This window comes from Eleginops maclovinus, chromosome 21 (genome assembly GCF_036324505.1).
Source record: "Eleginops maclovinus isolate JMC-PN-2008 ecotype Puerto Natales chromosome 21, JC_Emac_rtc_rv5, whole genome shotgun sequence".
NCBI classification, from domain to species: Eukaryota; Metazoa; Chordata; class Actinopteri; order Perciformes; family Eleginopidae; genus Eleginops; species Eleginops maclovinus.
Window position 1 is genome coordinate 10,108,028 of NC_086369.1, and position 11,152 is coordinate 10,119,179.

General features: G+C 41.4%; 1 protein-coding gene across 1 annotated transcript in view; it reads right to left on the bottom strand.

Annotated features, from left to right (window-relative positions):
* The window catches only part of svila (supervillin a), a 39,429-nt gene that overhangs the window by 12,742 nt on the left and 15,535 nt on the right, over positions 1-11,152 (bottom strand). Inside the window, 9 exon segments of the mRNA XM_063912696.1 lie at positions 745-798; positions 3,057-3,189; positions 5,471-5,630; positions 6,707-7,205; positions 7,922-7,987; positions 8,678-8,972; positions 9,372-9,467; positions 9,737-9,873; positions 10,291-10,355. Of these exon segments, the coding sequence (XP_063768766.1) occupies positions 745-798; positions 3,057-3,189; positions 5,471-5,630; positions 6,707-7,205; positions 7,922-7,987; positions 8,678-8,972; positions 9,372-9,467; positions 9,737-9,873; positions 10,291-10,355 (1,505 nt within the window).

Sequence of the window (11,152 nt, forward strand, 5' to 3'; positions counted from 1 at the left end):
CGCTAACTTTGCTTACAGCACACTAGGTTGATCATTCCATAGGTTTGTCAGTGCGCCTGACCCCTGTCACATAATACATTAAAAAAAACTAAAATAAAGCAGCTTAAATTAATGTGTTCTTTTCCCTTGAAAGTGATATCTTAGATTTTATGTCTAGCTGAACATTGCAATCATCCTAGAAATCCTCCTTCATGCGCAGTATTAGAATGTAAACTCTTCTTTATGGCATTACATTTCTTGTATACACAGAAATATTAGAGGACATGACCCCAGTCTAGCAGCAGAGGCAGCTATAGCCTCAAGCATCTGGAATGGAGAGGAAACGGGAGCGCAGGGAAATGTGGCAAGCTGTTTGAATTTAAGATCAACAGCAGCTCTGGCCTTGACTATCAGAAAATGATTATAGTCCCAGGCATCATACAAAGGTCACATTTCCAGTACATATCGTGAGAAAGTTAGGAAGATTAGAGACAAAGACAATTAAAAAATCCCCCACAGTGAGACTGACAGTCATTATTCTGGAACTCGACCTTGCATGAATTAAAGACGCACACCAACGGTTAAAACACCTTCACCCTGATCCTAAAGGGAAACACCAACACAAGGCACCACTACCAAAGCCACCACATGTTCCCACACTCAGGATGTATTTATCAAGAGCAGGAAAAGCAGTTTAAAGTCCAATTGAAAAGCACTTGATAAATAGCACCGCAGTGTGTTTTCGGCCTTGCACACTGGCCTTACCCAGAGCTGGTCGGACACAGCAAACTCATCGATCATCATCAGCTCTTCATCGTCCTGCACACAAGCAGTCGCAGGAGAGAAAGGGATGTTTGCTGAAGGCTTGTTGTCCGGAAAATTATTATTTCACTGGCATATCACATGATCAACTCCGTAAGAAAACATTTTGATTCACCGATTGGAATTTCTGAACCACTCGTTTCCTTTTTGAGGCCCTTTAAGAAGCTGCATGTGTACTTTGGTGGAAAGCACCAAGACTAAGGAATTTATGGTGTAACGAGAATGGCACTTACACCAGAAAACCTGCTCTTGTTGGAACAATGGGATTCTTTATTTGCTTAGTTGGCATTAGTTTTGCATCTGGTTTATCTTAAATCTTGCTCTTTTGATCTGAAAGAGGAAATTGATTGAACTGTGTTTACTGGCCCTGATGAGTGGGAGGATGAAAACAAGATGAACAATATTAACTGTCTCTTCCCTTGACCTCTACTTTACCATTTATTGTCCCGATTTGATGAAAACATCATGTTCTTTGTAGAAAACAACAGAAAATGGCTGTTCAAAACAAGTCAAAAACTGTTGAACCTGACCTTAAATGGACGGACAACCTCAAATCGGAGCCGTCGAGCCTGGCTGAACAAACTATGATAAGCAGCTGGAAACAAAAACAGCAGCTGATGTGGATGGTAACCGTTTGAATATGTCTAAACAGAGAGGTACATGTACCGTCCCACCCTGACCCTCCCTTCAAAAACAAACAAAGGATGCCAGCACAGAAAAACACTCCACATGCAGAGGATGAAGTCAAGTTTATTAAAAAAGGTAAAAGGACATGCAAACAGAGACAGAGGAAAACAGAAGAATGAAAGGTTACATGTAACATGCAGATCAGTGGAAAGCAAGGTTAAAGCCAGGCAAGATGGAGAAACAGAGGCTACATCACACGGGACACACTGACTGTTGACAGTAAGTATTTAAAGTACACACAAAGTATCTCACTTTTCTCTTTCTATCTTAATGTGTTTCGGAGTTCGGGCAAAATTAGGCTTTCAAATTCATCTTAATGTGCTCTTGATAATCTCAAATCACAACTGTAACAATATATTCTGCTATATTGATGATTATTGCTGCAGTCTTTACATGGAACAAATTGCTAAAATGTGATACATTTAATGTTCCATACTTGCACGTTTAAATAAAAGTAAAATTCTCAAATCTGTTTTTAATTTAATTATCATGGTTGGAAATATGTAACCACTACAGAAATTAAAATAACAATGAATCTCAACATTGCGTTATAATGGCTATGCAACTAAATTAAATAAGAAAAAGGACATTTTTAAATTGTCATACAATTTACAGACTCAAATAGAACCGGGCTTTTGAATTGAAATGATCTCTTTAGGATAGTCTGCCAATTTGAAGATTAAATCCATATAATAATAATTAATTGTATTTATTTTAGATATTTTCAAGTGCTCAAAGCGCTTTACATTACATACCATAAATATTAGACATGTAATACATATCACGTTGATGTTAATATCAGCATGGCTGTGTTATGAGGAGAACACTAAAATATCTTTAAAGAGTTTAATTATAGTTACATTTGTATTTTTATACATGTACAAAACAAAGCAGCTTTCAATGAAACATTTCTATTTTATTATACAAAATGAAATATCGTGCACTAACCTATCCATTGAATAAAAACAGCATGTAATGAATAATAATGTGCGACTGATCCAGAGACAACAGTATCTATTGTACTCCCATGAGTGAAATTCATGCAGATTAAGTCTCGTTACAGTCCAAGCAGAAACACATGAGCCAGAAAAAAGGAAAGAGACAAAGATCAAAAGACAGACAATACACAACCTCTCTGTTTAAAGACATCCAAAATTATTACCATGTGCCCTTTCAGGATTCCGCTGCAAAGCTGATTGTTTGCTGGCTGTCCTCCTTCTGACACACTATTTCCAATCAACAGCCAGACTTCAGAGACTGATACAGGAAATGCTTTCTGTGATAATGCAACACTGAGGATCAAATCTAATTACTGCAGCCTCACTGGCATGTCGCTGCGCTGGGTTAGTGCTGCATTCAAGTGTCATGGCCATAGAGTGCTGGAGTGTCTGTTAAAAGCAGTTCCCAGCTAGGGTTACTTGCTCCTGAATTGTTATACGTAGTTTTCCATCTTTATACACATTTGGGGCATAGTCATGATGTAACAGACAAGACCTATCAGCCGCAGACGCCTGCCTGTCTCGCCTGTTAGTTTCAGTCAGCAGTGAGTGTGCAGCTCAGGTGGTTACCTTTTTCTTGTAGCCCTGCTCCTCCTCCCAGAGCTGAGCCTGCTGTTCGCCCACGTCGCCCTTCATCACATCCTGCTTCCTATTGATCCTGTTCCTCCAGTCATCCTGGCCGCTCTTCTTCAACAAGGCCACTCTGAGACGGAGAGAAAGCAGAGAGAGAGGTACAATAAAGTTACTAAGGGAGAAACTACGGCTCACATTTTAAGAATATGATTACAAAGGGAGTGTTGGACCAGACTGACCAAAAAAAAAACAGTACTTTAAATGAAAAGTAATTCATTTTTAAACTATGAATAGTAATGAGGTCAGTAAAGCTGTCCAACCAGCTGAAACTCAGGAACCTTACTGATCGCTCCACAAATGATGCTATGCCAAAACCTGTTAAACTATTCCTATTAACAGCTTTTATGTAATGGACAAATATGGAGAAAAATGATCACACAGAGATTCTGAAGTAAAAACCTAATAAAATGTGCATGGAATAAAGTCAGAAACACCGTTTGCAAAAGGTAAATGCAAAATGGTGCTTGGTAAAAACTCACTTTAACTTCTCTCAGCTTTTAACTCAACCTGTCACAACCTGTGCCGTTTAGTCTCATCTGCAGCACTGTTTGCCTCTGCTTAGCTTATGCAGACAGCATGTCATTAAGCAGCTACAGTTAGAAAAATATGGTTTAGTTCTGGGTAAACACATGGGTGACAGTTTAAGTACAATTACACCAACAGATAACTTAGAGAAGTTTTACTGGAGCTGGAAGAGTATTTGATAGGATTAGATGTAAACAGTTTAAGTGATACAGAATGTCCTGGGATTCACTTTGTCAGACATGTCGGAAAACCGTTCTATGACAAATACTGACTTTAGATCTAGAATTGTATCATTAAGTCTTTAAATGAGCTGTAAAAAAAACTGAGTTAATTATGAAGCACATTGGAAGCTTTTGGATCACACTTATCTTCTATTACACGGATAACTGACGAGCAAGAAATAAGAGAAAAAAGTTCAAACAAAGGAAAAGAAAAGAAAATTTAACAACGACACAAACTGAGACAAATGACACATAAAAATGACAAAATTGTAATAAAAGAGAATTCAAATTAATAATTAACAGCAGTCTGACTAGATAAAAAATGAAATGAACTCGAATACAATATTATAACTTAAATACAATATTATAACTTAAATACAATATTATAACTTAAATACAATATTATAACTTAAATACAATAAAATAAGTGATTTTTAAATATACTAAGGCATGGCTGATTACAGTAGGTAAGTTTAAAGGTAATTTTAAAAAATGTGAACACTTCAAGCACCTCTCAATCCACAGGCAGATTGTTCCATTATCTTGGAGCATACCAACTCAAAAAATGAGACACTTATACTGGTGAGAATACCATGAAGTGCTTTCAATTTTTTTTTAAATAAAATAAATCAATACAAAAACTGACAGGCCCAGGCATTATGCATTCTCTTTATTTGATTCAAGTGTGGCCACAAAGTTCTAGATACCGGTAAGCTGAAGATGATTTATCACTGTTTTGGGTAGACCAGATAGGAGAGCATTACCGTAATAAAGCCTGCCTGATATCTAGTAAAAGTGTGCATTGGTGTCTCAGAGAAGGAAATGGTTGCAGTTTAGCAATATTTTGAGCCTGAAGTATAGAACAGAGGTCTAATTATTGAGCTCATCTCTGAGTCTGGAGCAGACGAGACCCATAATGGAGGGGTCAGGCTGCTAGCAGTGCCCTCTGCCCCTCTAACAACCACCCTTCTGTGACCCAGTGCGGGGACGTCCTGTCCTGTCCCGCCCCGGGGGCTCCACAACAACACACAAAAAACAGGATGAAAGTAGCTCTGAATACATGTGTCCAGCTGTATCTAGGATACAGATCCTGCCTCCTGTAAAATCCTTTGAAAATGGGCAGGACTGAAAGAGTGACATGGTGAGGGAGTGAATGAGACGCAGTACAGCAAGCACACTGGAACCAGCACAGCCTTTAACACCAGTCTGCATCTATTATGTCATCGATCAATTTGGAGCTGCATGGTGTCAAACCAAGAGGACTAGTCTGTGACATAACTACATTTATGTAATCATTTCATCCAATACAGATGTCAGTTGAAAGTCAAAGTCAAATGTACATGATAAAAATGTTCGCCTATTGCACTACAGTGATTTTAACTGATATAAAGGATAGAAAACAAATAATGACAAATGAAAATGAACCCTCTTTTCTTGCAGCCTGAGCTTAAAATGTCATCCTTTACTGAACTGGTCCAAAAGGAGTATGTTAGCACATGACATACATGAAGTAAAACAGCATTTTATACACCTAAAGGAAGAAAAAATGACTCAATCCTAAGCCTAAAATCCGGCACAGGTCACAGCACCACACACCAAGCTCACCTCTCTTTGATGGACATTTGTCTGGCCATCATCATGTTGCTCAGCTCATCTCCCTCCTCAGGCTGATACAGATCGTCTGTGTGTGTGTCTGGAAGCTGATACAGATTCCTGGGCGAGCCAGATGCTGCTCTGGATGTTACCAAGGTGGACACCGGCAGCTCTGTGAGCAGACAAGCGCGCACGTGATGGATTTAAATCAATAAAAGGACGGCAACTCCACTAATGTGAACAGCTGCCCGTAGAGGCATGGATTTAATATGGCACTATTTCTGCTTGGGAAGGGCTTTACTGAAAAGTGTGAAACAGGATTTAAACCCCTATATGCAAATGGTCCACGCATCACACTCCACACGCCTCTAAATGGCAGAAAGTTCAATGACTATAAGGTTTTGTATAAAAGAGTACAGTCATGGCTCTTGAAGTGCAAACTAAGCAGAACAAAACAGCATGGGAGCAAACATCTTTCATGCTTACCAAGAGGCTTTAGTCTGCCTGTGAGAAGCAGTGCAGACACTCTCACAGCTTTTTACCCCCCCTGCCACAGCTGTGATCAAATAACCCACACTATTTTGTAGGAACGCTGAAGCTCACTAGCAAAAGTACTGACATTTTTCTCTCTGTGCTTCCATGCTTTTTCATAACTATACAACAATCGTCTGGGCACTTTGAAAAGATGTATACTGGTACAGAGAGAATCAAAGTGTTTGGCTCTGCTCAGACATGGAGGAAGCCTGAAAACCACAATCTGAAGTGACATTGTCACGGTCAGAGGAAATGTGGTTGAGTGTGAGAAATGGTTGTTGACTGTGGACTGCAATTGACACCGGTGTTTATTTAGTCTCACAGTTTGCTCTTTAAATATTTAACTTCAGCATCACTTTCATTTCTTATGTTATAAAGCCATAAGACCCACAATCATTTTACAATGGATTCTTTGTCTAAAATACATTTTAAAGTTTCATATCGAAATGCTAACATGACAACAACTTTTTGACCAGTAAAACATGCTCTGATGTTTTGCAGGTATAATCCTAATCAAGTTCACAAAGGTTGGTGTGTTAGAATGAGAAAATGTGTTTATTATTAATACTAATGACATTGTATTTTATTGTATTTTTGGGAGTTGGCTCATTAAATATTTATAGCCAACTTCCAACTATTTTTTTTTCCAATATTTTTTTTATACAGAACAAATATCAACTGCTGTTCTGCTGGATCCTGGTCTGCTGTTCTTACCTCTACTGACGGCCCTGCTCCTCCGACTCTCTGGGTAGTGTCCTTCCTCCCTCAGATACTCCTCCTGCCTCTCCTGGAGCATGTAACTCTCAGAGCTCTGCATGTCTCCCCACCCTCTGGCAGGCCACTGCTCCTCCCCTTTCTCCACCACCACCTCCTCCCTCCTTTCTCTGCCACTCTGAGGCTGGGCCAGAGCGGCCTGCCTGACCGCTCCCTCAGGAGAGGGCAGTTTCCTCTTCCCTACTCCCAGATCAGTGCCAGCGTCTCCCTGGGGGACGTTTTGGTACCTCTGGTGGTCCGTCACTTCCTGGGACCTCCATGAGGGGGTGTCTGTGTGGTGAGGGGGGAAGGACTGGTCAGAACTGGGAGGGAGGGGGTCCACCCGGGCTGCTGCTCTGGTTATGTGGATATCTCCTGCATGGTCAGTGGAGAGTGTGCCTTCTCTCAGAGCAGAGGAGGAGGATGAAGTAGGGATCCGAGAGCTGGTTCCGTTATGAAGCTGGAGGAAGAAAGAGAAAAAAGTTGGTCCATTTGGGATAAAGAAAACACCACACACACGCACGCACGCACGCACACACACACATGCTGACTAATCAGCGCCGGCCTGACTCACTGCACTTCCTGAGCATCAAAGGGCAGCCTATCTCACCGATCAATGCAGCCCACATCACAAAGCCATGCCAGCATACCCCCCACTCACAATGCTGTGGCCAAAAAACATACTTTCCAACTGTATCACTTCAGTTAATAACTAACCAGACATTGTTGCTGAGTAATAAATGAGAAGCAGCAGTAAACATCCATGACAACCACTTTGTAAATCTTGCAAAATAGAGTCCGTAGATTTCTCAATTTTCTGCTTCGTTAAGATCTCCCACGCTATCCCTCTCAGAAAACGTGCCACTTCTGAACGAGCTGATGAAAAATAGCTGCTTTTGTTCCCCTCTCCTCCACCACAGAGACATCTTTCAAGCAGCAGCATCACCCATCCACACATCACACCCTCCACGGTGACACAGCAGGATGATGAGTCAGAACTTACTCAGAAGCCGGGCAGTGCTCTTTACATTCATAATGAAATCACACAACATGGATATAGGATGCCAAACAGCACGTGTTCTCAGAAATGTACGGCCATTTCTGAGAAGCGTGCTCCAGCTCTGTCACTGCTATTGTGTCAGGCAAATGCATGGTGATTGTTCAGAGGAACCTTACTTGTAGGTGCTCTACCGGGCTGTCACATAGCTCCTGTTCATCGAAGGAGTCTATGTCTGAAGGCTCCTGGAGCAGAAACACGCACAGGCTACAATGCTTGGTTCATGTATTATCTATTTTGTAGACAGGGATTGCCAATAGTAAAGAAAAAAATGTATGGGGAAGGGCCATTGCTTTGCCAGTTTTCCTCTTGTAAGATGGATGATAGTCCTAAGATCACATCTTTCTTTTTAACTAGTATTCTTATTCTGTTTTTACCTGCTGTAGTTGTTTCCCAGTGAAAGTGTGTTAGTGCAGTTTATTTACAAACCTAGAATATAGTGTCTTATGTGATTTTTATCCAAATGGCATGCATATTTTACAAGTATTTCCTTTAGATAATCAACAAACACGAAGACATACACACTTGTTGGTTGTCTTTCTGAGGGTAAATAGAGATGATTGATACTACTCCCTCCTATACTAGTTTGTTAATGATATACATGATACATTTTGTTAATCTATACACTCAGTGCAACTTTTTTCTTCTAGGTTGTGTATGGATTAAACAGACAGTGAAGTTTTTCCTTTAAAACTATGCATTTCCAAATTTTATATCACAAACATGACACTTAATACCAAATAATAAGGTTATGTGTTATAACAATACTTATGTTGTATTGATGAATATGTTCATAACAATAACAGGTTAACAGTAATAGAAACTTCAGTAGAAAGTGAAACAAAAAAGTACGTTTTGTCCTGAGGCTCCCCTACCTGCTCCATATCTCCCAGGGTGATGGGTTGTGTCTGGTAGCGAGCGTTGGCCCTGCGATTGCGTGTGTCCCCTCTGGTGCGGGTCACCCTGATGGGAGGCTGAGCCAGTCTGTTGAACAGGGCCATCTTTTCTGCCAGGCTGAGGGTGCAGAGGTCAGGCTCGTCCTGACCCTGACCCGTTCCCTCCACTGTGGACACCGGCTTGGAGGGCTGGACTTCCTGCATCTCCTGTGCCTGCTGGGCCTCCCGTGCCTGCTCCCGGGCGATGTTGCTCTGCTGCATGGATGCCTGCAAGCTGAGGGTGGGGGTGACACCCCAGAGACAAAGAGGTAGGAGAAAGGGAGACTTCTGGTAAGCATGGGAAGGAGATCATGCAAGCTAGCTAGCAGCATGCTACATTGCAGGCAACGTTGTGGAGCGGAACATCCAATAAAAGGTTCAAGAGTTTAAAAACGGTGCTTACACAAGAGTGAGTCATGCCCACAACAAACCAAACTGTGATATTTAGTAAACTCATAATAGTAAAAATGACATCATGTAGTTTCCTCCAATCACACAGGAGGGCACCAAAACTCAAAAAAGTCACTCTGAAAAAGAACACTCAGCCGAGGTGTGTGAGCAGCATTCAGTAAAGATCAATCATGTTAGTCACACGCTGCAGGTTGCTGGGAGAATTCGTATCCGTGCCCTGTACCTGTATGGTTGGACAGTGCTGCAAACTAGGGTGGGGCTAGGGACGCGTGCCACAGCAGTGTGAACAGTCACCGTGTGTGGCACATGAGTGGGGATGCTACAGCGGTGAAGGACATGGACAAAGTCACAGAGTGGACAGAGTGGACAGAGAACACACAGGTGACACAGGGAATGAACCAGATGAATTCCAAGCCAAATGGTTCATTCAAACTAAGGGAAAGGAATATAAAAATGGTTGAGGTTCAAAAAGATGGCTGGAGGCTTAAACCACAGTGTCATAAAATGCTAATCAAGTCCAGAGCAGAAAATGGGATGATGTTGCTGCGTCATAACGGTGGTGTTTGTTGAAATTATCTATAGGCTTACGTGGCGGCGATGACAACTTCCTCAGTGGTGACGGGCTGCGTTCTGGATCGATCCTGTGTCCGTCTCAGTCTCCTGTCCACCGCTGCGTTCCTGGATCGTGGCTTAGGAGCTCCGCCATCAATGCTCTTCTCGAGTTCCTGGATGGAAACGTTGGGGACAAGTCAGAAATATTTCATTAAAATGTGCTTGACAAATAAATTAGCCACCAAAGTAGAGCAAATTCACATTATAGAGATTAAAGACAGTCAAAGCGCATTAGGATAATAACCACTTTTAAAGCTGTTAATTGGTAATGCAACCTCAGCTTAAGAAAGAGAGACTAGGAAGGCTAGTTTGAGGTCAGTTACACAAATGTGGAATGAAATTTGCTCTATAAAAAGCTGGTTCTGGTGGAATGCCTGCGCTGAAACCAAATAGTAAGTATTTGAAAGTCTCCGAATCCTCACAGGTATAAGGGTACAGAAAATAAAAGTCAGAACAGGCACATTGGCACATTTCTCTAGTCTTCTAGTCTACAGAATTGGGAGGACAGACGAGTGATAGTTGAAGCTCACCCTGAAGAGAGAGCGCTTGGCTGCTACACTCAGCTTGGCCCGTTCATCTACCTTCTCATCATCAGCTGCAGGGAAAGAGACAGAGAGGGAAACATTCAAAAGTCAGTTCAACCTATCCATGGAGCTTACATTAGCTTAATTATGTGGCTACGGCTTGAGAGAGTTGTCATTTCAGCTCTATTCTAAGGAGCCATTGTATTAGAAATTCCTAAGAATTTTGAGGGGGGACAATCTACAACCATGATCATTGTAAAATATATTTCCTATGCGGGAATGCAAAGCCTGACTGGCTTAGAAGCATTTACTAAGGAGGGTGCAGCCTAGTGAGCAGTCAATTATTTGTCCACACGCCACATCTAATGGGAAAAACAGATTTTCAAGAAGGTCAATAGAGAAAAAAGAATCGCATTACATTTAAAGTGTACTACTTTACACTTATATTATTGGAGCACCATCTTTAGGGGCAACCTTCTACTAATACTTAACAGAAAGTTCTCTGTTGAGGTGAAACTTCCACCAGGGTTTAACTGCATTTGTTGTGTCTCATTCATTCTGTTGTGAGGAAAATATTTTTTATTTCTAAAAACACATTTTTTTCTGTGATACGTTCTTCAGATCCACCTATTATTATGTTTACCTTCATGACTTCACAGCACCATCTGGTTTTAAAGCTCGGAGCAAAGACTAACCACCAAACTTGCGACTGGTGTCATTGGGGAGACTATGCAGAGCTAGACATGTGTTAGAAGCATGGCTGCATGCACACACACACCTCTCTGTAAGACATATGACATGACATCACCCAACAACTATTCCATCGGACTGATGCTGCTGCGCTGAGCTCTACTCCCCCTAATTCTCC